Genomic DNA, 27,796 nt, shown 5'->3' with positions numbered 1-27,796 from the left:
AGCAGAAAATTGGATGTCTCATGTCAACATCACTCCTTTACTCGTTGGGCCACATGCTTGTGATGCATTTCATAATGAACTTCATTCCTTATGCCTGCTTCTACGGGCAAGAAGTCCATGTGCATCAGCTACTTCTGCTGACGTTCTCCAGATGGCCAGTTCTATTTGGTAACCTTTCTCTTTTGCTGTGCTAAGTGACTGTCTCGTTTCCTTTCAGCATTCCAGCGAGTTGGGGCCATGCAGGACAGCCAGGCCTCCTCCAGAAACATTCCTCTCAGTTGCTTTGCAGGGCCCTTCTGGTTGGTGTGCTGGCAGCTGGGAAAGGGGTTCATCTTCTAAGCCTCCCTCCATTGTTTCCACCTCTGTTTGAAAGGTCTGCTCTTTCTCAGTGCAGCTATCTCTTCATCAGTGGTTGTTTAGTCCATTCTCCCTACAGTGGTTTAGCCCCGGAGTAGACAGAATAATCCCATTTGGGTTTGAGCCTGTCTTCCATAAAGAAAATGTCACAGACATTGCTGTTTTGCACTGGGATTCCTGCCAGTTAGTTTCATCGATAGTAAGGATTGATTCTTGGGGAGATATTTTACTGAATCTAAGGAAACACTTCTGAGGAGAAAAGGTTCCAACAGGACCTTTGAAAGGAGCCCTATTGCATTTTTTAACTAAAAATCCCTCTTGGCTTGCCCACTGGAAGCTCAGCCATGCTCAGAGCTCTCCGTTGCTGGATAAAACACCAGTCTGTAATGCTTTCCCCCAGTACTGAACCGGCCACTACCCTGTGCTGCAGCGTTTGGGCTGGCACTCGTCAGTGCTGGCGCGCCGCCTGGAGCAGCGGGACACGGCGAGTGGCCCCGGCGCTTCGCAGGTAGCCCTTCATAGCCAAGGAGGTGAGGCGCAGGCTGGAGCCCGGGCAGGGCTCCTCGCTCCATCACCTCGACGTGCTGCACCGCTTCCAGGCCTCCACGCACCTTGTACCCAGGTCATCCTGGGTTGTGCACATTTTGTCAAAAAAAAAACCCAAAAAAACCACACGCACAAAAAAACATCCCCCCATACCCCGTAACATATTTTTCCGTGGCAGATTGCGGCTCTTCCTTTCCTTGCCCCACGGAAACTCGATGTACAGTCGGGCAAGCCGGTGTCTCTGCGGTGGCGGCGTACAGCTGCCCAAGGCAGGCCGGTGTCCGTCGGGCAGGCCCCGCGGGCGCATCCCGCTCCCGCAGCAGCATCCCCGCTCCTGCCAGCGCCGCCTTCCCGCTCAAGGCGCATCCCTCCGCGCCTGCTCGCTGGGAAGCAGCGGCTGGCCGAGGATGGGGAGGGGGGAGAGGGAGTCTCCCCACGCCTCCGTGCCGAAGGCGCTCGGCTGTTTCCGTCGCTCTCCGGCGCCGCCGCCTTTCCCCGCCCTCTCGCCGCCTGCCTGAGCGCCCGCACTCCCGGCGGCGCGGCGGGAGGAGGCGGAAGATGGCGGTGGGGATTGGCAGGGAGGCGGCGGTAGCGGCGGTTCTGCGAGCGAGCCCGTGGGCAGCCAGCGCCGGCGCGGACCGCGGCTGAGCAAGGAGGCGGCTGGGGCTGCGCCACCACCGCCCTCCCCGGCGCCGGACCCTCCTCCTCCTCTCCTTCACTCCCTCCCTCCCTCCCTCTCTCCCTCCCTCCCTCCCTCTCTCCCTCCCTCTCTCTGTCGCCTTCCCCGCCTGCCCCGGCCCTCCGCCCTCGCGCCCGGCCCGGCATGGACGCTGGCGCTCCGCCGTGTCGCTGCCGCCGCCGGCGCTGAGCGGGGCCGCCCGCCCGCCGCTCCCGGGAGCGGGGAAGATGTCGGACACCAAGGTGAAAGTTGCCGTCAGGGTCCGGCCCATGAACAGGAGAGGTAACCGGGGTCTGGGGACAGCTCGGGGCGGCGGCGGCACCGGAGCGCGGCGTCCCCCCGCGTTCTGTCCGGGCTGGCGGCAGGACGAGCCCCCTCGCCCGCCCCTCGCTCCCGGGGGAGCCGGCGGGGGCCGAGCTGCCCCGGCGTGCCGGGAGAAAGGGGGTGCTCCGCTCGCCCTGGCTGCAGCCCCCCGCCGTGTTGCCTTGCAGAGCTGGACCTGAATACCAAGTGCATCGTGGAGATGGAAGGGAACCAGACTGTGCTTCACCCGCCGCCTTCCAACGCCAAGCAGGGAGAAAGGTAAAAGCCCGAGTCGCCGTGCCCCGAGTGAAAGCCCAGCCCCTGCTCCTCCGCCTCGCCCTCGCAGATGTCTCGCTTGGCTTTGTCAGGGCAGCCGCGGGGTCCCCAGGGTGTCGCTCGGTGCTCTTCGGGGCTGCCGTGGGAGGGAGAGGGCGAGAGGCGAGCGCTGACCGGGGCCGCTGCCTTGGGTTTGCATCCATGGGAAGTAAGGGCAGGTTCTTTACCTGGCTTCCTGAGGGAGTCGGAGGTACCCAGTGTGGAGACAGAAGATCCCTGTTAGTCTCCCAGGTTTAGAAGTTGATTCTTGATTGACTGCTTAAAAAATAAACTGTTGAGTAGGTAAGGACTTAGACAGACTGTGTGTGCTGTTTTCAGATTTTCCTTGAGTGTAGGCTGTTAACAACTTGGTGTGACCTGTGCAGAATCTGGTTTTTATGCTACTGATGGATTTTGTTTTTTATATAACTTTGTTTACTAGGTTTTAACCTATTTGCATTTGAAAAGGCTGTAATTGCTAGATCCTTTATTAATTCAGTGTTGTTCTATGAAGTAGCCAATGAGAGAATATGTTAAAATAATTTTGAAATCTGGCATTTAGTTGTGATGCCCCAGTAAAGAATACCCTTGGAAAAAATCCAAAATACCAATGCACTAGACTGTAAAAATAGATCAGAACAGGAAAAGATTTCTTTCCTTTGAGGGAGTGTGGGGAAAGACAGGGAGGTGCAAGGGGAATAGTTATGTTGTATGCTTGTGTGTTATATTCTCTGCCTGTTTACCTATTGACTGCTCAAAATCTGTTAAATGCACTTAATGCCAAGGAGTGAGAAATCATTTGAATGGATATGGAGATTTTCAACTTAGCACTTTCCTACTAGTTAAGCCTTTTTAAAAAATATTTTTGACTCAGTTCATAATAGTTATGAAGAAACTGTAGTGTGAGAATATTCTTTTTTTTTTTTTTTGGTAGAGTGACATGCTTTTATAGTTTTCCAGTGGAAAAAGTTGAGACCTTTTCTATTACATGTCCAAGGTGTGAAGGTGCTTCTCACATTAACCCATGTACTAGAATATAGCTGTAATCACACCAGTTTATTTTAAATCCAGCTTGTATTGTCTTCAGAACCATTGTTGTGGCTAAAGTGCTGGTCTGCATCTTGATAGATCTGTGCTTGTTTCCTGCCTCTTTCAAAGATCTTTGTGTGATCTGTAAGTTGTGCTGCCTCTCTGGGTCTTAACAGCTCATCTGTGAAATGGAAATCTTGGGGGTTTTGAAAAACTATTTTGTTTTAGAACGTATAGGGTTTTTTTTCAACAAACAGGAGTTTATTGAAGTGTGTATATAGCTTCAATCACAACACTGCTATAATAAGAATAACAAACTCCTCAAAGTGAGTGGAATTGAGAGGTATGAAGCATAAAATATACATAGAGTTTATAAAGCAAAAACAGAATTAAGATTTGAAAATCACTATTTCAATAGACTTGAGAGACTAAGGGCCAGGTAGTTTAATGAAGAGCCGGTAATGTGGGAATTTTGCTTGTTGTGCACATTGGCCCGCAGGTATTCAGTGAGACTACACAGTGACCGTCTTTTGAGAGGTTGTGTGTCTTGTGTTTATCAGGCTTTAATATCTATAAAATATATAAATTCTCTTGGTGGGGACTGGCTTCTGTTTCTACATCAAGAGCCTTATGGGTGAGCTGTGACGCTTGTGTGCGACCTCACCATCGGCAGCTGCGTTGGCAAGGGATAGATAGCTATCCTGCTTGCAGCACAGTGTGAGGCTGGAATTTGTCTGGCTGCTAACTTGTGTGTTTGAAACAACTGCCAGATGTGTTATTGGAAAGAACAGTCAGAAATACTGATCAGAAGTAACTCTCATTAGTGCAAGCAGATAGTTTGGGTGCCTGCTTAATGGCAGACGTTGCATGTTATCTGTCAAGATGCCTGCTGGGCTTTCTAGCGCCTCATGAACATCCTTACATTTCCTTCAGTGCTAAACTGCTGGTTTACATTTTTCACTCAATATAAATAGTTTAATTTCTCATGATGAGAAATGGATTCTGTTCTTCTGTGTGTACCCACCATAAAATGTCTGTATAAACTGGCTCTGAATTGCTGAGTAGTTGCTGCTTGTACTTGGATTGATGCCTTGGCAGGGTTAGAGATGTCAAACGGATTTTTGGTTTTCTTTGTGTAGCTTGTTTTTATATAGCTTAAGTGGATTTTTCTTTCAGAGCAACCATGTCATTGCAAAAATGATTTAATTTGTTAGGGTGATTAATTGGTCTTTCTCTATTCTATGCGTTATTTTAATATTCTGTTTAGTCTTACCTTTCCCTTTTTGCGTTTTATCTTTTTATATGGAAATTTCCCTTTTCTAGCTGAATGGAAGTACAAGTTTGTGCTGCATTTTGGAATAAGAATAAGTAGTCTTCTAAAGCAAATTTGGTTTCCAGGGCTGTTTTTTTTTTTAATTCAGCTGAAGCCAAGAGACTATAGGGTGTAGGGAGTAGAATTCAGGACCATCCACTTTATTTGCTTTGTTCTCTCGGTTATAATTTAAAAGGTACTGACAGAATTTTCTAAAATAAAATTAGGTATATCTTTAATAACTATAAAATGATAAAATTTGCTCTTGGAAGAACATCCAAGGTTAGGAAAATCAGATTTTACTAGCTTTGCCTATGCTGTACAGAGTTTTTGAATTAAATCTAAATTCAGTTGCATTATTTCAATTAGTCTCTAGGCATTATTAAGGATTGTTCTGAAGGATTTTAGATGTACAAGCAATGCTAGTTTTACAGGTGATGTAAAAGCCCTAAAATCCCAGACAGCGCTGTCATTTGTCCAACTTACATTATTGTATTAGAGGTAAAGTTATAGCCATAAATTAGGACAGGGTTGTGACTGCATCTTCTAACTGTTAGACCACACAGCACTCACATGTAACAAGCCCAGCTACAAAATAGTAATTGTTATTAAATGCAAGTGTTCTGTCTTTTTATAAGCAGCAGGCCTGCTGTTGCCCACAGGCACATGACTTCCAGTGTTCTGAACTAATGAAGGAGGAAAACCAGAACATAGTAAAACTGAACAGTCTGAGCCTGAAAGGCACAGGAAAATCTTTATCAACTGAAATAATAGGAGACAGAGTTCAAAAAGGGACGGTTTTCATTAGCCGCTATCAGGTATAATCTCTGGTGCTGGCAAAGTTTTTAGAAGTTCGTTGTTGGACTTCATACCTTCAACCCATGTTTTGTTTTTACTGGTAGGAGCAGTTTCCTTTACATATGCTCAAGTGTTTTTTATATGTACTTGTGTGTTCTTTTAGTTACCTCTCGTGTCTCTCAGCCATTTCCTTCCCAAACCAATATAGATTTCCATTTCTTCCCAGGAAGAAAGTTTCTGGGAGCTCTCTGATTTTTTTCCTGTCTTTACCACGTACCTGAATTTCCTTTCTCAAAGTACTCTCTTCACAGAAAAAAAATCTATTCTAATTTATAGGCTTTCAAAAATGGGTATTATGTTTCAAAGCCAATTGAATACATCCTGCTGTCCTGCTATAAATGTTTGTATTTGGTTGTTGGCAACGAGGTACCATATTCACATGTAACCATGAGACAATCAGAGTATGGAGTCACAGACAATCCTGCAAAATGATTGAGTATGTAGATTTCACATCTCTGTGTCTACTGAAGATTTGACTTTACATTATGGATGTTATTTTTCAGTAGGACAAATGAGGTCTTGCTAGGTTAGTTCCTCCTCTGTTTCTGATTGTTAAAATATGCTTTCCTTCTTTCCTTCCTTTCCACTACACTTTTTAATACATAGGATCTGAAAAGTTTTATTTTAGCTCCCTGATAACAGTTCTTCATGACATGATTTTTCCTTTAGTAAGCAAAAGTATTTGTCTTGACGGAAATAAACAAGAAACCATGGAGACCGTAGAACTGAAATGCTATTTCATCTGTAGTTTTAACTGAAACACGGACTTGTTTATTGGGCAATTCATTCTATTAGAACACAGTAGCCTGTTGCAAACTTTGCCTTAATAAAAATCTCTGAGCAGAAAAGAAGAAAGAAGTCCTCAGATTGCAGAGCTGAACTGAAAAATCTCACTTTTTTCTGAAAGTATTTTTCTTGCCTGATTCTTAAAAAAAATCCCCAATATGTTATGACTTATTGGTTCTGTCCTCATCTGTCCTCATTTTGATGAGTAGCACCAAAGCCCAGTTCTACTTAAAAAGCCCCTTTTCTTATAGTGCTAAATGACTAAAGATTCCAGACTATATGGAGGCTTTCTTTCTTTTTTTTTTTTTTTTTTTTCTTTTTTAATAGGTTTAAGCTCTTTAATAAAATAAATAGTTGGGAGCAGATGTGTGTGTGTCTGTCTAGTTTTTGTAGGTCATAATACTTTCAAAGATTAATATCTGAAGCACAGATTTCATCCCTAGGCAGCTAGTCCTAAAACTCTTCTTTCCAGAAAACAGCTGTTGCTCCTTCTGCTTTGGAGAAAACATGATTTTGGATGGTCTTTAGTACATGGTCCTTCCCTTTGTGGTTGTGGTACTTTATTGTTTTTGATATGTTGCTTTGAGTAGCATCAGAGATGAGAGAAGAGTGCTGTTGGAGGCCTTCATGATAATGGTAACTTTTTCAAACTGAAAATTCTGGAAGCTGAAATAGAACAGCTGCTAATTAGTTCTGTATCTGAAGGAATGGCCGACCAGCTCACATCTTTGATGTGTGAACTTCAAATTATCACCTGTTGGAGGTGGATCATAAAATAGTAGAAGCAGCAACTTTTATCTTTGCAGGAAATTGTAGAAGTAATCTGACTTTGACCTGTCTAACTTTCCTGTTAGACGTTAGTGTTCAGGATGTGAATTGTTAGCTTTAAACCTTGGCAGAGGAGATGGATTTGAGTTATGAAATGTGTAGTTGAAAAATGTCATTTTGGGAGGTACATTTGCATTGCTTTAATCCAGTCGTGCCTCAGATGCAACACTAGATGCAGTTCCTTGAAACTGCTGTTCTAAAATTGCATGTAATGTGGAACACAATGAGGCACAAATTTGTAGTCCAAAGTACTGTGTGATATAGCTCTTGGTTCATGAGGTGACCTGAATTGTGAGTAAATGCAGCATTCATTATTTTACTGTGTTTATAAAATCCAGACAGCTGATAGGACCTTGTGGTTTGCTCTTCAAATGTGATTGCTAGAGGAAACTACTGCTGGAAGCTGTTGGGATTGTGGGTGAGCAGCCTGTAGTACTTAGCTGGCAAAATTTCAGAATAAAAATAGATAAAACATTTGAGGAGAAGGAAAACTCTTCTTAGAATGACCATGTTTAGGCAATCATTGCTTTGTAGCCATTCTGTGCTTTTGGACTACTGAGTGTTTTGTTCAGATATTTCTCAGTAGAGCACAGTGGAATGTGGTGCAGTTTCAAACCTGTCCAGTTTTTCTCTTTTGCTATATTGGAAGAACCTAAGTTGTGGGACAGGAAAATATGTATAAAAAGATCGGTAGGCCTATAGACATGCTTAGTTTCTGCGTTTAGAAGGTATAGCTATGCATGCATATGTTTATTTCTGCAGCCAGGGGTATTTTTGAGCTCTGGATTACTAGTCAATACACCTTGAATATGTTGTCTATTGAAATGAGTTATGAATTTTAAAAAATTGCAGCTCTCTTAATACAGAGGGTTTATTTTGCCCTTTTTTTGGGAGATGTCAAGACTAGAGGAAAAATTTTATTCTCACCTCCATACCCCCTTAGTGTAAATAGAGACAGTTGTCTTGTTTTGAAAACAAGATTCTCTGCTCTGTTGTGCATCTAGTAGGTTTATTAAATGTGCATGTGGTAAGACTCCAGACTTCTAATTCACTGTACTTTAATAGTTAAAAAACTTAAATGATGCTTGTAAACATGGTGTGACCCAGGTGTGGGTTAGATTCTGGATACTTGAGGAAGTGCTGGTGCTGCAGAACCTGAGCTCAGGGAGCAGCAGTGCACACCAGCTGCCCTTCTGTGGAGGTCTGTGTGCCGAGCAGAGCTGGAGTGTGAATCTTGGCACAAAGTTTCAGGGACAAAGCAAATCCCTTCTTGGTCTGACCAGGCCTGCAGGGCAGCTTGTGCAGGCAGGCAGCTGCTGTTCAGGCATTCAATATGGTGGAACTTCTAGTAATAAGATTAGAGCTAAATCTTTAAATTGAAGAATGCACTTGTTGCTATTGTGTTTGAGACTTTATCAGATTTGAACTGCTGCGCTCCTCTGGTGCAGGCTGAGTAGTGGTGGCTGCCTCTGGCTGCAGTGCCAGTGTCTCCTGCATGGACAGACTGTCCTTAATGATGGGAAAGTAGTGCAGTGCCTTTGCTTATTTGGCCTGCCCTGGACATGGTTTGAATCTATTAATGGAAACAATTACTGCCTGCTCTAGCAAGACGCCAACTGCTGCAGCAGTGCTGTGCAGATGCTCTTGATTAACTGAGTGATTTCTCTGGTTGTTTGATATTTTGGGAGAGTTTCTGTTACTGATGGCAGAGTGGAGAAGGCTCTTTAAGGAAGTGTGAAAGTGTTGGCTGGAGGCAGTGAGTGCAGCCCACATCAAAAAGACCCCTGATGTGCAATGATGTGCACCACAGGACTTAACTCTTGAGTTAACTTGTGACCCAAAGCACCAAGTTAACTAAAACAGTTGTGTCCTTGTCTGGAAGTAACATTGCTCTGTGTGTTATAAGAGGCAGTACAAGGGCCATAAGTCTGTCTAGCCAATACCTGACTTTGTATGTTGATATGAAATTGATCCTTAGAGTTTGAGATTTGATGGAGCTTGAGGTGATTGTGTGTGCCTTTGTGGTTCTTCTGTGTGAAGCTTGTGTGAAGAGATGGATGTTTGCTGGGGGTAGGAGGTAGGAGAGCTCAGTAAGTTGTCTTAGAATTTGAAGGTCAACCAGAAAAGTACATTGCTGACAGGAGTTGAAAATCAATGACTTGAGCTCAAGATACCCATGTTGATGAAGAGCAGGAGTTACACAGGCTGTTTTCAATGCCAGAGGAGAGTGTCCCTTTCTATAATTTCTCATTTTGGGTGAAAAGTGAGTAAGTGGCTTTCTGGTAGTGTTGTGCTTGGCTACTGTTATCATCTGTAACTCTGGCCTTTACTTTTGATAGTTGTCTTCTAATATAAAAATAATAGTTTAAAAACTCAACCCTCAAAACATCTATAAATTCATAACCATATCCTGAACTAGTATAGTCTATGGTCATCAGCCATACCCTTAATTTGGCTTTTTGTTACATCCTAAATAGAGACATCCTCACGTGCATGCTTACCAAATACTCCTAATCCTATCCTATCTTTGGATAATGTGAAGCTAGTGGCTTGTAAGGTGGAACATTATCAATAAGAGGCAGTTTGAATGTTCTGTCTCATTTCACTTGGATCACTGTAGGGAAATCCATATAGTCACAGCCCCACATGGAGTCCCCCATTGCTTTTCATCCTATAGTGACTTATTTAAGTGTTATAACTCAGGATAGAGATTTATACCACAACTACTGTTTTGACAAACAAAGCCATGAATATATTTTGGTGCTTGTTAATGGTACAGGGCTTATTTTGAGGTGCATTAGTCAGCACAGGAGCTGAAAGGCGTGCCTGAAACATTTCTGGGTGCTTGTGTTAGTGAATGGTTAATGATGATGCTGCAGATGAGTGCAGAGAGGCTTACTGTGCACTAGCAACATGTTCTGTACTCACCTGTTTCTTAAAAACTAGTCTCCACCAAGCCTGAGCTGCTGCCTCTTCACGTTCAGTAATGGCATAGACAGCAGGCTAGTAGTGACTGGAGATTTCTGGTGTCACTGCATCTTCTTTTTGCAGTGTGTCTGTATATTCCAAGAATTTTAAGCATTTAATAAACATGAATCAGAGCAGCTGCTGTGGCTGGAATGGCATGCTTATCTCTGCATGTACTTAGGAAGATACTTCTCCATATGTTTAAAAAGGTGCCAGGATGCATTGTGAACTGTAAAGTTTCTATAAAGTAACTTGATGCTTTGTTTTAAAAACACATTGCTGAAAATGTCAACACTAGAATATTTTTTTCTGATTTTTTTTTTTTTGTATTAGAGAATATTTTAGGCTTACAAATACAATGAGAAAAACACATGCCATATTTTATTTATTGAGCTTACATTTTCTTAGTTTATTCCACACACAAATTTTTCAAACACAAATGTCAATTCCAATTAAATAGTGTACAAAAATCTCTAGCCAAGATTAAATTTTCTTCTAGTGTAAGGCTTCAAAATTCTGAATCTGTCTCTTCAGCTGCTGCAATAATTTTTCTAGTGTTAAATACTAGTATGTGGAGCAGTCTGTTTTGCTTAATAATTCTTACATGATGACAAGGAACAGCAGATCTTAGATAAGAAACTGGAGGATTTGATACTTCTCATGTGGTTTCCACTTTCTGTCTGACTTCATTATTAAAATAATGTCTAATGTAGCTGAGGTGGCCTTTCATAAACTTGATTCTTTCAGAGTTGAAGCAAAAAGAATTGTGTGAGGTAGAAGGGGCGATTTATCTGCCAAACAAATTGACTTGTATGGTTACTGGCACTGGCTGTAATGTAATTTTTAGAACTTCAGAGTTCTTATTCTTGCTGAATATTTACTTTAGATTCAGTTTTACTTTGTGATTCAAAAGCCCAGGCTTGTTTTACAGTTGACAAGCTTTTGCAAAAGATAGATCAACAGAGCATTCCTGTGGAGGCACAGAACTGGTGGAAGTTCTTTACTGGCAAAGCTGCTCTATGGCCTTGAATGAGCAGTGTCCTGTTCTGCTTTGGAAAGTTTCTTTGTCAGCATCTCTCAATGTGAGTTTTTTAGATACGCAGTGCGATGTGAGCTTGCAGTGATCCAGAGTTGTTTTGGCTCAGTAGTGCCACCTCCCTGAATGATGCAAGTCCTAAACATTTTGATGAGTTTTGGTATTTTTTCCTTCCTGTCATGCTGTGTTGACATTCTTTATTTTGAGATACTTCTCCATTTCTTTTAGACTGCAAATAAATTTGCAGTGAATTTTTTCTAGCAAAATCAGACTGAATTTGGCAAAACAGAGAAATGTTAATTTATTCACTGTATGTAGCTGAAGACATTAATATATTAGTTATGTGTCCTCTGAATGCTCAGCAACAAGTGTCTGAGTTTGAATTTTTCTTTAAAGAGAACTGTGCAGTTATGTAAGGGAGTAGTAGCAGAATGTATTTGCAGACCTCCTGCACTTTGCTATTTTATTACATCGGGATAAAAATGTGGTTCTGAAGGTTTTGTTTTAAGTATGTAATGAGCCATCATCCCAACACTCATGTTTTGCTGGTTTGGAGCTTCTTTCTGGGTCCACAGCAGATATGCTATTCTGAAACAAGCTCTTTGGAAAGCAAGCTAGTACTTTCCATTGTGCCCATTACATTTAAAAAGAAGGAACTTTTGAATAGTTCTAATTCTTCTGGTGTAAATCTAATCCTTGTACCTGCATTTTTGATAGGAGTGCCCTTGAGAAATGCTGCTTCAGTGTCTGCAGAGAAAGTGACACATAAAGTAACCCAAGAGATGGCTTGTTAATGGGTTTGCTGCTGATGTGGTAGAATATTCAGGGAAAGGATACTTGGGAACCAGGACAATGAAAAGCAAAAGAGAGCTGCAGAAATGTTTGCCCAACAACATGATAAAACTTATTAAAATACATGTTGGAGAAAATCAAACCAATCAACAACCTCTCCTGCCTTCCCCCCTCAAAAAAAACCCCAAAAAACCGTTTCTTTTCATCCTCCTGAAAACCTGGCATTCTCTGGGGTGATACTAGTCTTCATTGGTGTTCTGGTTGGGATCCAAGTTGAACACAAAAAGGAAAATCAGTTATTGTAAACAGACCATTGAACACTGGACAGCTTTGCTATGTAGCTTCCTTGTCAAGAGCTTCCATTCCAAATCCTTAGAATGTTTATTGTTTGAGGTGTTTATAACATTGTATCTAAGTCCATGGCATGTTTTAGTGCATGGCTGTAATCCATATTTTAACACTGAATTTTTACTATTTATTGCATTAAATGTCACATTTTTAATTGACTGTGAAATAATCTAACGTGAGACAACTTATGTGACCATCAAAAGGATGATGAAGTGTGTTTGAAGATGGAGCATCTAGGTGTTCTCCTTAGGTCCCTTTCAGTGGAACAGTAAATTGAATCTTTTAGTAAATTTAGTAGATGATCTTTCTCTCTTAGCATTGCAATTCCATGATTGGATTCCTCTTTACTGTCAGAATTGCTGGGTACTGAAGGAGGGAGATGTCTGACTTCCACATGGTGAGAGTTAGAAGTTATGTCTTGACACTTCTATTTTCAAGCTCTCAGCAGGGTGTGGTGGATGAGTACTGAACCTGGATAGACATCAGTCTAATCTCTCCTTCCTTGTTTACTCCTTGGGGCAGGCTGCATCCCCTCAAGTAGTTTTTGAAGTTTCAGTTTTGCAGATGTGAAAGTGACAGTGGCACTCTTTTTGTCAGAAATGCTAATACTGTCCTTGCTGCCATCTACACTCACAGACAGAAGTTTTGTGTGTGCTCTGAGGAATGTGGTGTACCTCTGTTGGAAATTTCAGGATGTCTTCTTGCAACTTTGGGCTAGTTTAAACCCAGAAATGCAGATTTACAGTGTTGAGTAGGCTGAATGTCCTTAGTGTTTTGCAAAATATGTGTGTTTTCTGAGTATGTTTTTATGATTTCTCTGGTGTGTGGTCAGACCTGTACTATTGGTTGCTATTTCAGAATTTCTTACATGAATGAGGAAGAAATCCATGGCTTATGTGCAAGACAGATCAAATTGACTTTGAAAACACTCTTGTACTCACATGACCAAGGTGTGAAACTAGTTTTATTAAAATCTCTCTAAGCCAAATTGATCTTAATCTGTCATCCTTTGTCTAGGAAGTTGTTGTAGGATGACTTCTGAAGGATCATGGTTCAAATGTTTTTCTCAAGGTATTGGCATCTTCATCATGGTTCAAAGAAGAGAGGCAAGTGAGCTTGCCTTTGCTCAGATGGAAAAAGGAAAGTAAATGCTGCATCTTTAAGGACTTTGAAATGGGATATTACAAAATTGAATTGCAGAACTGAATTTTGAGTGAGGGATTTTCATTAGCAGTGTGTACCAAGAAAAGAAAATAGAAATACTGACATCAAGCAGTTGTTGTGTAGGGAAAAGAAAAACTAAATCTAATTTCTTTCATTTCAAGAGATATTTGGAAGTGATGAGAGTCTGGCAGCATGCTGACTAGTAGCTGTAAAGAGAAACGTCAGAGTTCAGTAAGCTCAAAGTAAGTGTTTGATTTGACTAGGAAACTTGCACTTTTTTTCCATATAATGGTGGAAATACTTTGTATTTGAAATACTTTTGTCATTATCACTCTACTTCTCTTCCAAAGTAGAATAAAAGTTTAAAATTCCCTGCAGAACTTTTCCTCTTAACAGAAGGAGCAAAGGCTGCTTTGTATTGTTCTTTTGTGGCATTTTTGGTTGGTTGGAGCTGTTTTTGTAGTTTTTTTCTCTTGAAGTACTGTTAATCTAAAAGTATTTGAAATGGGATACCTGCCTTAGCTGCTGCTTCTCTTGCAGCATGCTCTTTCTGTTTCATGTCTCAGTTTGCAGGTGTAGTAGATGAAAATAAATTAAGCTGGTGTGGAATTACTGATCAAACATCATCTTAGCCATTTTTTTTAGTAGAATGGCTATTTAGGCAGAAAAAGGAAACAGCTGACTCCTTATTACATTGAAAATTAATAACTGAGGGTTGCTCTGACTTAAAATATTAATGATGATGGTCAAAGTGGGAAAACTACACTGAAGGATTACACTTTTAAAATAATTTTGAACTTAATGCTGTATTTGTCAAACCTGAGTTTTGTTTGCAGTATTGCTCCTCATCTACTTTGCTCCTTCCTTCACATTCTTATCGTAGTGTTAGTAACCTGGAACTGCTGACCTCATTAATGCTGGTCCCTAATTAATGTAATGCTTATCAGAGTTCAGAACCTATGTGCCCTTTCATATGACTTTTAATGGTATTTCAGGCTGATCTGCTTGCTCAGAGTCTTTCTTGTTCCTTAATATATGGCTTCTCATTCCCTTCTAAGGATTTTTGTCAGTGAGAGACCAAATGTAATTCTGCATTATTTCTTCTTGCTGGTTTTGTGTGATGCTATTCACTATGCAGGCAGATCCTTGGGTAGATCATTTAGGCCATGGGTTATTTATGGCAGAGATAATTAGCTGAGTTGCAGCTCCTGAAACAGAAGAATTGCAGCTCAGTGTCGTGGAAGTTTAGCTGATAAGCTTTGTGGGGGCCTCAGCTCCTCCCGTGCAGAGTCAGATCAGGACACTCAGTGCCAGACTCTCACAGTCTGGGTGTCTAGCAAAGATTCACTGGCCTGTGCTGCCCATGCTGTGCCTGGTGTTTGTGGCAGTGCTGGAATCAAGAGCAATGCCAAGGACAGCAAAGGGCAAAATGTAGGTGGGTGTGGGCCTCCACTACTGCTCTCCTAGTTCAGATGCAGTGCAAGATGAGCACATGTTCAGGTAACAAGGCAAAGCTCCTAAAACTCATGTGTTATAAACCAGCTATATAGAGATATCTAATGGACACCATGGTGTGCATCTGGTGTTTGGGAATACCTGCAACGTACCTCTGAGTGTACACTCTGTTATCTGGGATTTTCTGTTTCCAGAGTGGTTCAGCCTACTCCCATCATGAATGGTAGAGCTGACTGCAATCACAACACAAATGGTACTAAATTGAGCTAGAAAGCTGTGTCTTAAGTAGTATTTAAAGTATTTAGCTGAATACTAGAAACTAAGTAGTTGAAGTATTTTGCCAGAAAGTGGGATAACAGTCACAGATTGATTTAAATATACCTGTTGACCTTACTGGTTGAGCTGATTGTTAAGTTTAAAGCACAGTTATTTGCAGTACCAGGAGAAAAACAATCATCAGGAAGGAATACATTTTTCACAGTTCTCTCTTTCTATGAAGGAGGTTTTCCATTGTGTAACTGCAGTACAGCATCACTGGTGAACACTTGATATCCCAGTACAGAATGCCAGAACTCCCTACTTAACTGGCTCTGAGTGGGTGCCAGCACAGGCTACAGACTCTCCTGCAGTCTCTGGGTCAGCTTGCAGGGCCCAGTAGCCAGGCCTGACTTACCACCTTGCACGCTCTTTAAACATACAGAGCTAATCTGAGTACTAAATTTCATAATTTCTGTGCAAGCAGATCCATAGATAAAGTTTATGCCTTTTTCTGTTCTCAAGATTAACTTCCTTCTTTTTCTACCCTTCATTCTCCTGACCTTCTACCTGCATTCTCCCATGCTCTTTAAAGATACCATGTAAAGTGTTATCTCCAGAAATGATGGTGCTTCAGGGTAGAGCTTGAATGCTGTTAGCAGCACTCTGCTGCTTAATCTAAGTTGGAAGCTTTGATTACATTTAACCATCTATAGTTATGGTAGTGTGTGTGTGTGATTGTGTCACTCGTGTCTCAGCTCTTTTGTCTTCTGTGTCTCACTCCTCTGAGTAACTTCCCTTATAGTAAGTACTCACTGACAGGGATTGGGGTTTTTTTATCCTATTGCTACTTTGTATTTATATTTTTGTATGCTAATTGGTAAATATATTCCTCCTGCTCTGAAACACGTCAGGGCTGACAGCTTGATTTAATTTTAAGATGTCTAATTTAGAGTTTGGTTGTTTTTTTGGGTTTTATTGGGTTTTTTCTACTGCAATAAGACAGATCTTATAACGGAATAACTTCTTCCATAATGTATCTGTGCTTAGTATACTGATGCTGAATGAAAAGCCCTCTGCATTTCTGCAGAGTGGTATAGACTCTCCCATTCTCAAACTCCCCCTCTCGTAACCTGGAGTGCTCCTTTTCACGCTGTGTCCATGCTGAAGCTGTGCCCTTTTTAGTACCTAATCAGGTGCTTTCCATTGCATGAAAGGGTCCATGCACCTTCTCTATTTTTGGGCATTGATTTGTCTCTTTGCCACTTTTTTGCTTTGTTTTATGCCCTGAGTTAAAAAAACCCAAAAACATAACAACCTGGCTGGACTCAGTGTCTGGGATTTTTCATGCACAATAAATCTGCAGCATGGCCAAAATTCTCACAGGTAATTGCAGTGGGAAGATATTTCAAAAAACCTCTACCTTTGAGTATAATAATACAGTAGTGTTCCACTCTTTGTAAACAAATATTCATAAAAAGATAAACTTGTCTCTGCTGTCTGAGATCACAACTCAAAAAAAACATTTTGATGGGGTATTGTTAGCTGCAAGACAGCAAGAGAAAGAAGATTCCAGTAGGCATTAAAGAAGAATGAACAAGCTTTTAAGATAGAAGGATTATCAAATCTTTAAAATATTTGAGCTGTATATAGGCTTTGGGTAAAATTCTGTTGAGAATACTGCATGTTGTTTGAACACGTGTTTTTAAATGTCAAGTGTGTGGAGAGAGAAACAAATTATTTAGGGGAAAAAAGTATTTTCTGACAGCAGCACGCTGTGCAGGCTGCCAGTCAGAGTTGCTGTGATGATGTCTGCTATCAATAAGTGTGAGAGTTGCACAGCATAGGAAGTCCATTTGGAAAGGTGATTATGATGACTGGCAATCTTTGAATAAACCGTGTCAGGAACTAGGTAGCAAAGTTTTTGATTTTGTCAGGATGGCGTTTAAACTATGATAGGACCTGAAAAGATGCAAAATCAAATTTTTGTTAATTATTACAGCCCTGTGGAATTTTAGAGGCAAAAATCTTTACCTTCCTGTTTCCTGTTGTCAGTTCACTGTGTCTGTACTGTCTGTCATTGTATCTCTTGGAGCTTAACACCAATTGCTGTGGTAGAAAAGAGCAGATATATCCATATTTCTTGTAGTGAAAGAGGCTTTGAATATGAGAATAGTAATTTTGCCACCAAAGCCAGCATGCCACTGCAAATTCACTGGGTAAGTTCTGTGGATAGAGAAGCTGTTGATCCCAGCTAGACATTTTTCAGAGAAAAACCCGCTAGGACTTGTTTCAAGCACATTGCAGTGTTTATGTGCAGAGCAACGCGTGGAAGAAATTGGTGATCAGAGGTTTGGTGAAGCATGTGACAGGAGTAGTTGGGCTGGGCATTCTTGTGTGAAATGTGGGGATTTTGGGGTACGGGACAGACTTGAATTCAAATTTAAAATAGATTTTTAATGTTTCTCTTAAATTTACATTTGTACTGGGTTTTGGGTTGCTTTTTTGGGTTTTTTTGTAACAAAGGCTGCAAAAGCTTAAATACTACTTTTCAGAGTTTTAATGTTTACAAGTCAAAAACCAAAAGAAGAATCCTGATATTTTAGTGAACAAATATAGTAAGAAGTTGTAGATCTCTGTAGGTTGTATACCAGTTGTGATTTTAAAATCTTGTAAAAACATTGCATTACTGGTTTTATTTTGGGCTTGATTTTTTCTTTTTTACATGGTGTTTGATATAATGTTTTTAAAATAGACATCAAATAGCCCCTATTTTCCATCCCTTTGCCAGAATTGCCTTTTCTGAGTACTTAATTCTCTGGGACCTCAAAAACAGGTGAGGATTAATCAGTTCTGAGCATGTTCTTGCTGTCAGAAGGATATTTTTCATCATGTTCCCAATTTTCTTGAACAAAGTGTTCCAGCTGTCTTCATTCAGTAAAGATACCATCAATTACAAGTAATTAACAGGTCAAATCAGATTATGATCTGTGGGTTTGTTGTTTTTTGGGGTTTTTTTTTGAGAGGTAAAATGATTAAAATGTCTGTTGTGATCTAATAATTCTGCATATGGCAGATCCAACTTGTAGTTTCTGAAGAAGAAAAATGTATTGTGGATGCTTTTTCATATTGAACATTAAGAATTTAAAAGGTCAAGATATGAATGAATACTGAAATTCAACAAGTTGATGAGAGGCCAGATTGCTTTGGCTTAGTAGTTAAATCTCTCCCATGCACGTTGTTACTTCTGGCTTTTTGAGATGAAGTGCTGCATAAATTACTTCTGAAAGTTCCAAGGCTTTTCCACAGAAAACTGAGTGAAACTGTAGACCATTAACTTGGACTGGATGAATGACTGCCCTTGAACTTGAGTGTGATCAGGTAGTGCCTTGCACATCTGGTGAGGTGACATCAAAAGTTAGTACCCTTCATCTGTTTAATACTGTGCCCAGAGAGGTAATGTCAATGAGGTTCTTTGTATTTCAGTTATTTTTATTTTCAGGTGTAATACTTAGGTTTTAAATAAGAATATTAAAAAATAGGTATTTTACCACTGCTAATGGTAGATGGATAATTTCATACGAGGAACAGAAGGTTTCATAATGTACTAAAGACTAATAGCTGAAAGCTCAAGTCTAGTGAAGGGTTTGGGGTGGGGGAGGAGAGGCCAGGAGTGCATTTACTTACTTATTGGAAGAAACCGCATGAAGAAAGAAGGAATGTATCTGCTAACTTGAGGAAACAAGATAGGTCTTTCCTTTGGCCTTTGATTACCTTGTGCTTCTCTATTTCTGGATTGTAGGGTTCGTGAGACAAGTCAGTCTCCTTTCTGAAGTGTGGAATACTTTGGCCTCCTGCTGCTTGGGCAAAGCTGGGATGGTGGTTACCATCTTCTGAGTTTCTGGTATCACAGAAAAAAAATCTTCAGTCTTCAAGGCCTGCACTAAGAGCTACACCTGCAAAGTTTTCTTTAATACTAAGTCTCAGGTTGCTGGTGGTGTGGCATATTGGTCAGTCATGACAATTACAGTAAGGAAATTTTTAAAACGTGAACAGTTTCTTCTGAGTCACAGTATGGGATTTCTCAGGTTTGAGAGAAAGTATGTGATAACACCTTTTGTTATCCATCAAATATAAGGTGGTAATTAACTTCTTTTCATTGCCCATGTCTATCAGCTAGGACCATCTTCTTTTAAAAATAGCTTTTCCTTTAGTATTTGTCTGCCCTGTGTATTGGGCCTCAGCAGTTTAATGAAAGATAAGAATTGGAGATAATTTCTAAATGTGAAAAATTGGAGTCACTTGCAGGCAGAAGGTTGACCATTGTGCAGAAGTTTTGGACAGAAGTGATAGGAGGACAAAATATTAAAGAGCATTGTGTATTTTGAGCCATGTCAAGAGGGTTTCTTACAAAATGTGTAGATGAGAAAGAAAAGTTTTGGAGGAGCATGATAGAATCAAAAGCTGGTAACAGTTCACAAGAGAATTTCTACTGCATTTGTACATCTAATAAGATATATTAGACTGTTCAAGTTGTGGGGAGAATGGAAAGCTCACTACAATTGTTGTTAAAGACAGAAAGACTTCTTACTGTCTTCCAGACTGTAGTCCCAAAATTCTTCAATTTGCAGGCAGAGGAGCAAAAAATTCTCCAGTGTGTATTTAAGATGACAGATTGCTTGAGCAATCCAGTAGTTTGTCTCGTCTGTTTAAATTATAAAATGACATGTAAAGTCTGAATCATTGTGCAATTAAGTGATGGTTGAGTGATAAAAAAACTGTTTCCTGAACACTTGCTTCAGAGATGCTCATTCTTTAACTGCCTCTAATAGCATTAGAGAGGTCTCTGATTTTAGAAATTTATTTTGGTTTGTATACAGGAAACAGCATATAGCCTTGAATGGAGCAGCTTGTCTTTTTTTTTAAATAATTTTGGCTCAGTTGATAGACATATTTGAAAAAACTCCAGCATGTAATTGTGAGGATTTTTGTGATTGTTATTAAAAACAGGTGCCAAGTAAATAGTCATGTTTTGTTTTGGTTTTTTAATGTTGAGAAGGTTCATGGAGATGCTTAGTCGTCTCTCTGAGGTAAGCAGAAACTTTGCTATGCAAGACTGATGTTAATGAGTTCAACTTTTATTATTGCCAGCTGAACAAGCAGCTCAAAGCAGCTAACAGAATTTTACATTAGTCCTATACCAGCTGGAGTCAACACAGATGGCAGTAATAGTTTCCATCACTGTGCAAAGATAAATGGCTGCTCTGTTGTGCCATGGAGGAGTGTTAGAGATCCCAAGTAATGCATTAACTAGTACTTATTAAGACATATTGAGTATCTGTAGGAGCAAGTCCTGAATGAGAAATTTCTCTAAACATTATTATGGACTGCTGTGATGTGAAGAAAAGCACCTTTTTAAAAAATAATAAACTTAATTCAAGAAGGAAGTAATAGATTTGTAAAGAGACAAGGTTTATGGATCAGATAGTGAATATGTGCAGCTACAGTAAATTATGATCATCAGTGTTTTGGATTTGGAGGACAGAATTTCTGGGAAATGTTTTCTTTTTCCTCAGCTTGTGGCAGAGCAGAGGCAAGGTTTCACACAGAGGCTGCAGGAGGCTGTAAACAGAATGGTCGGTGTTTATCATTGGAAGAAAAATCTGGTGATACAAATTGAAGCTTAGATGAGGTGATTTAGTTGGAATTGGGTCAGAAGGCACTGGTTGCTATTGGAAAGGGAAAATTGCTGTAAATCCCTTATCACAATTTTCTGAGATTATGGAAGTAATTTACAGTAATGAAGAATAGATGACTTTTAAAGGCTATTCAGGAATTAGTTTGAAAGAAAAAGTTCACAGAAGTAACTTGTCTATTTTGACTTTCTGTGAATGCAAAAACATTTGAAACTTGTTCTCTGAAGAAATACATCTGCTTGTGTGTTTTTTGGGATTTTTTAGAAGTTTTTTTCCAGATTTAACTGTTCTCTAGGTTATGGTATGGAGGAGAACAAACCATTAAACTATTGCTTTGACTGTGGAGCTCTTTGCAGGATGTGGGTAAAGCAAACAACTAAACAAACCTGAAGGGCAGAGGTCTTTTTCATTGCTCCCTGCCAGGGTCACCAAGCCTCCTCTTACTGTAGGCAGGAGGCAGAATCTCTGGCATCTCACACTATCCTACAGGTAAAATGAAGTGAGCACGTCTTCAGAACAGCTTTGGATTAGACTCGTTCACATAGTTTGGTTAATGGGGTAATATACTGGAATAATATTTCTAAGATTGAGGTATATAAGAATTCTTAGCACTTCTTCCACTGTTCATCTGGTGTTGCTGTTGGCAATGAAATAAGAGTGAAAGTAGGCTGGGTGTGTGTCTGCTGCTGTTGGGCACCAGAGACAATCAGATGTTGGTTGCCAAGCTGTGCCTCCCTTCTGGAGAAGAGTTGCTGTCAAGGAATAAAATTTTAACTTTGGTTTTCTGTTTGTGTGCCAGACTATGAGGTTTTGATACTAAATTAAGGTGTGTAAGAATGATAATCTTTCATTCAGGAAAATCTGGGGGCTGTTTTAAACAAATCAGCCGTGCACAAATCAGCCTGCTCATGAAAATACAACCAGCTTTTGCAGATTCCTGAAGTATAGTCAATGTATAGAGCAAATTTTAAATTTTTTTTTTCCCCTTTCTCTTCATGTACAAGATGTCTTTTTGGAAGAAAATTGCTCTAAGTGACTGGTTTTTCCTAAGAAAAATTTTTTGAGACAATTCTTAAAATGGGGCAAGACAAGCTTAGTGAGATTTTAGGCTTGCAAAACTTACTTTCAAGCTGCTGAGTTTGTTGGCAACAACCACTTCACCCAGATTTTTCTGTATTATTTTCCCTGCTACTGCCTCCCCCAATTAAAACATACATTTCCAAGATGTCTCTTGGAGTTGTTTGCTTATGTGTCCCTCTGAAAGCTTAATTAGGAGATAGCTACTCATATTGCAGTAACAATAGATTTACTTTAGATGTACTAAACAGCTCTTGAGAACTAACATCGGATGGATTTTATTCCTTTGGAAAATTAGTAGCCAAGATACCAAGTTTACCAGAGGTTCTATTGTTTGCCTATTGCTGTTTGTTCTAAAGCATGAAACAGAAAATGAAGCTTTAATTTAAAGTTCTTGCTGTTTTGGGGTCTGATGCAGATACATTTGTGGTCCTGTGGTTTTATAGATAGGTGTCTGTGTTGGAAGTACTCTTAGAAGAAGAAATTCTGTGTACCAGTACTCATTGTACTATTCAGAACTTAGACCTTTTCATGAAGTTCTGTGTTGTTTGTTTCTCTAGCTTTTAAATAGAGAAATTATCAGTGTCTGGGGTTGCTTTTTTTTCCCCAGGCCTCTGATTAGCATAACATATATTCTTGAGTTGGATCACTTGTTTATACAGGGTTTGTTGGTTTTTTTTTTAACACGTTTGCTGCATTTCTTCTACTTCCTTTTTACTGTAATTTAGTGTTATGTTTGCCCTGAAGTATGAAAGGTGTGGAAGGATGGTTCAAGGACTGAGTTTCTATTGAGGCAAGACTCCTGGTTAATTTTCATGCTGATAGTTAGAAAATACTAATAAGGAAACAATTGCTTTTGTCGGTAATTGTTCCTTCAAATGCTCTTTTGAGGCTGTTCCTTCTGGAGGAAGGCATGTGCTTTGATGGAGAATATTACAACATACTTTTACCACGTTTTCTGAGGGGAATCTTTAGGAAAAATATTAATTATCTGTGAAGTATTAATGTAGTGTAAGAAAGAGGAGCTCGTCTCCTGTGCCTCACATATTCAAATGATGCTGAGTGTGCAGTTTTGGTGTTGTTTGTGCTGTGGGTTGAGCATTAATATGAAGTATATACATGTAACATGCCCCAGGACACAGACACATGAGTCGGTTAATCCATGGCATTTCAAGCACTCTGTTCTGAAAGACTGCAGACACCTTGTGAAACCCCTAAAGGCGATTTGTCTATAGAAATACGCTGAAGTGTATCTCTGGATGAATTCAGACTGCATTTCTCGTGCTGAAGTTCAAGGCACAATCCTCTGTTTCTCATATTTCTGACAGTGTCTGGTTGGCATATATACCTGACTCGGTCTGAGGTCATTGCTTACACATTACCCTTTCTGCTCTGGATTCATGGAGCATTATTTAAGTTCTTGGGAAATCTTGTAGACAAATACAAGGATGGTGAGTATAGCCAGTCATTGGATTATCATTGGCATTATTGCAACTGTAAATTCTGGGTTACAGTATCTTTTTTCTGCTTGATTTTTATATATATATTGTATTTTCCCCATGAAACAGACCAGCAGATTTACAAATTCTTTTGAGGTGTTTTGGAAAAGCACCCATTCCCTCACCTTGTGATTCTTTAATGTTGATCCTGTTATATGAAGGTATTCTTGCAGAATATGAATTTCGGAATGAATTTTACAGAATGCTGGGTTTCCCACCAAGATCACTGGTGGGTTACAGAGCTCTCCCCACACACCCTTATCTTCTGTTCATCACATCTGACTGGACTGTTGCTTTGGAAACCGTTGTAATGTCGCAAGTGACTTCATTATGATTAAATGAGGGGAAAAAAATAGAACAAAAGAGCACATTCCTGCTTCAACATGCAACTTGGAAACTGAAACTGTCTCACATACATTCCCTGTATTTCAAAACACTTTTTGGTAGTGGCACAGATCTGTCCTGCTAGTCAGGAGTAAAGTCTATACTTTGAAATTCCTGTTATTTGTATTCTTTAAATAGAATCAGTAATCAACTGATGTAGTTCCAAGGATAACTGGCTTATACTCTATTAAAAGCTGTGTGTGGTTCTGTAAAAAAAAAAAGAACCATTTAGTGTTGGCACTTCTTTGTTCATCACAGAGACTTAATTAGTTGTCTTTAACACTGAGAATGTTGTAGTTTCCTGTTCTATCTTGGAGTATTTTCTATTTATTGCTAGTATCTGTATAAATATTTGGGTTTCTGAAGCAGGTCTGTAACTGCAGCTAAACAGAAGATTAAAAAAATGTACCAGGATGCTGAAAAATTTTGGCACTGTCTCAGCATTGTTACCAATCTAAAGAAATTTCCATGTATGTTGTAGTTATTTTGGAGTTTGCACTTAAAACTTGTCTAGTAAATTTAAGTTTTCAGTGCTATATGGTAAATGAAACTTAGTAGTCACAGAAGAAGGAAAAATGATTGTTATGGTTTCCTAGACCTACCGTGTCTTTTTTTCCCCTTGATGCTCTAGAGGGTGTTTGCTGAAGGTCATTTCCTAAAGAGTAAACTCTTCTATCTGTGCAGCTTGCATGGAGTGGTCAGGAGCCAGATCAGTGATTGTTGCTTGGAGAGGGATGGGAACAGGAGGAGACTCTGCAGGAGTTCCCAGACACCTTGGCACTGTGGTGTATGTGCAGTGCTGGCTGGATGTCCTGCTGGTTAACTCTGGTCCTCAGCTCTGGTCACTCCCTGCAGTCTGTAGTAGCTCTTAGTGCTGCTGCTCAGGTGTCAGTGCTTTGCTGGGAATCTCTCCAGAACAGGTTACTGAGCCACCAGCCAGGCCTTGCTTTGGGCCTTACAGGGAAGGGGGCTGGCAGTCAGAGCACGCCTTGCTGTGCCTGCTACTGTGCCAAGCTGCAATCACTAACAGCTCTGCAGAAGTTTAAAGGGCTTGACATGGACAGCTTGATGAATGCCACAAGTGAAGATAGTTTGGGATGTGTTTAAATCCAGGGTTTTCTTCTGTTCTTCATTTAACTTCACTGTCACTGGTTTGTTACAGTGAATGAAGCAGTTGATGTGTGAGATAGTGTTACAGAAGCTGGTAAAGTATAGAAAATGTGCAGGGTGTGAGACCTGCTGCAGAGACACCAACTTTTTCATTGTCTATATCCATATGAACTGCTAAAATTGACATTTAATTCAATTCTCATTAACTGAATCTGATTAATTAATTTAATCAATTCTCAGCCACTGAGAAACTTTCAAGTCATTAATATTTTCAAGTAAATTGTCATTTTCTTCCCTAAGTGTCCAACACCTTCCTTTTTTTGGCAAAGCAAAATGAATAAGCCTATCCTGAGTAATACATGAATTATCTTTTCCATTATCTCTCAGGAAGTTCTGATTGTTTCTGAAAGGCTGTGTACTACTGATCTGCTACCTGAGGAATGTGTCCACTCCCTCTATTGTATAAGTACGTGGTGTAACCATTAATATGAATCTGTTGTTCTCTTGTTCTTTCTGGAAAAATAATTAATGGTATCGAATTAGAAATAGTATGTTTTTTTGTACCAAAAATATTTTTTCTGAATGTTTATTTTTATCATCTGTGTAGGTAGCTGCAGGTGACAGTCTTATCCCTAAGAATCTCTGCATAATATCATGTCTTTTTGATTTTGTGGCTGCAATCCTAAATTAATTACAGAATCATAAATTCTAATATTGATGTTGATCAAGACAGCCTCTTAGTCATGGTATTTCAGTACTATCAAGGAAAGTATTGATTTATCCATAAATATATGCATATTCCTGGATAAGTCAAATACTGATAACACTCACAAAGTATACACTTGTTCAGTCAGCAGTCCATCGGAGTTGTCCATTGTTAACTATCATCAGCTAAATAAAAGAGCTCAGATGTATAAATAGGTATTTAATTCACAAAATTGAGATGGACTTAACGTTACTGAACATATTTGGTATTTTTAGCAGATACATGTTGAACTGGAACACCGTATTTGTGGGAGGCCAGTTCTTTCTGAATTCTATTTATAGGCTGGCCTGGAATGCTCACATGATGATATTGTTTGTAATCTTGGGTGTTTTTATTGCCAGTGATGCTATGGCAAAGAGCTTCTCAGTATTTCCATTATACAGTTCTATTTCTAAGCTGTATACCTAGTGCCTAACATAAAGCTTGGCTTGGAGGGTTGAGGATGTGACTCCTCTGCAACTGGAATAAATCCTGTCTTTGTAGTTTTGGAAGAGTTATGTGATTGCAGTGACTTGTACACATTTCATTATCATGTTGCTACAACAAATATTAAAACACATGGCAGTTAAAACAAGATCTGAAAAATATCCATAGAAAAATGGTCAAAGACTAGGCAGAAAACCGAAACTGCAATGTTGCTGTTTGTGAGTTTGCTCTGATACAGCAGAGTTTAATCCAAAACGTTCAAGCCATAAATGATTTTGAGCTCAGTTAGTGAGACTCTGTTAAGAATACTGGCCAAAATTAATGTTGGCAGTATTTCAGACTTTTTTTTTCAGGTGTTCTTTGGTTTTATTAGGGTCACTCCAGTTCACTAGAACAGTGTTTAAAAAAAAATTTAAAAAAACAAAAACAACCAAACAATTTCATTTGAGGAGAGTTGAAAAGGAGGAACAGAAGATAATTAAACTGTCAGAAAAAGAATATCACTTATGTGGTATTGTTGTAATAAAATACGTCAAGGCAAAAAGGAAAAAAAAGTAATTTTTTTTTGTTTTGTTTAAATTTTGTTTTGGGTAGCTGCCTAAAGGAATATTTTTGTCTTCCACTTGATGACTACTAATAGTAATTTTCTTCTTTTTTGGTCATTTTTCTTCTCTAAGGAAAAAGAAATCTTTCTCTTCCACTTGCTGCCTTCACTCCTTTCCTTCCTTCCTGGGTAGAATGTGATACTATTGCCTTTTCTTGACAAGCTGGTGTTGCATTTGATTTAGTGTATACAATGTTCTTTTCCTGAGGTGATTTTTGTTAGTTTGTTTTAGTTTTTCATTTTGCTTTTGGTTGTTTGTTTGTTTTTTGAGTGAGACAGGATTTAGAAAATGCTTGATACTTTTTGCAGCACTGTACAGAAATTGTATCTATTTGTAACTGCCCAAGAGTAAGGAGTTATGGTTCTCAGAGTAACTAATTACTAATTACCCTAATTATGTGGATTAGTCTAAAAAACAGCCATTTGGAAAAGCTAGGTTTCTATTGAAAGGTTACCACTTTCATATATCATGTTGTGCAGTTAACTTGTTTTTGTCTGAGCTTGACAGGAACTTTTATGCAACTGATGCATAACTAAAGGAAATGTTGTATTGAGCCTTTGAGGTTTGGTTCTATTTGTTAGGGATACGTTCCATTACCTACAAAGAAGTTGTTTAGGCTAGGAGAGACGCACTGAAAATGGAATAATTGCATTTCTGCTTTTCTGTTGACTAGTTACCTACAGGTGTTACATAGAAGAGATGTTACATGTGTGTTCAGTAGGGAAAGCAAAGAACATCTATTTTTATCAGAGGTAGCACAGTGTACATTAAATAAAAACAAAATTGCAATCCCAGAATGTAGCCACTCAGTTTATACTATAATAATAAATGTGGAAAGCTGTTTTTGAAGGAAGCTTTTGTGTGTTTCACTTATCTTGATCCTCAGTATTTGGAAAGTGAGGGGTAGAAAAGCTAAGATGTTTGTATAATTTTCCATTGCAACCTGTTGAGAAGAAAACTACAAATAAAGCAAATATTTTTAGTCCCTGCTATCTCTAGCCTTACTTTTTTTTTTTTTTTTTTGTTCTGGAGTACAATTTCTTGGATGCAGCTTTTGAATTTGATGATGCCACATAATTTGTTTGCAATATATTTAAAGAAAAGTATTGCTTAATGTCCCAGGCTTTAGATTTGATTGTGCATACAGATCCAAAGGCAGAAGGATATTTTGCTTTTGAAGGATATGGCAAAACTCAGTGCTGT

General features: G+C 39.6%; 1 protein-coding gene across 6 annotated transcripts in view; it reads left to right on the top strand.

Moving 5' to 3' along the window:
* Nucleotides 1–1,706: 1,706 nt before the first annotated feature.
* The window catches only part of KIF13A (kinesin family member 13A), a 107,913-nt gene continuing 81,823 nt past the window's right edge, over nucleotides 1,707–27,796 (top strand). For 5 of the 6 annotated variants that reach the window (XM_086842309.1, XM_023919658.2, XM_023919659.2 and 2 more), the window contains exons 1-2: nucleotides 1,708–1,864; nucleotides 2,074–2,164. In XM_086842309.1, the coding sequence (XP_086698435.1) occupies nucleotides 1,810–1,864; nucleotides 2,074–2,164 (146 nt within the window). In that variant the 5' untranslated portion in view covers nucleotides 1,708–1,809. Of the gene's footprint in view, nucleotides 1,865–2,073; nucleotides 2,165–27,796 lie in introns of all 6 variants that reach the window. The other variant, XM_023919660.2, reaches the window with a different exon arrangement.

Source organism: Cyanistes caeruleus, chromosome 1 (genome assembly GCF_971803275.1).
Source record: "Cyanistes caeruleus chromosome 1, bCyaCae1.hap1.1, whole genome shotgun sequence".
NCBI lineage: Eukaryota > Metazoa > Chordata > Aves > Passeriformes > Paridae > Cyanistes > Cyanistes caeruleus.
This window is presented reverse-complemented; position numbering and strand designations above follow the sequence as displayed.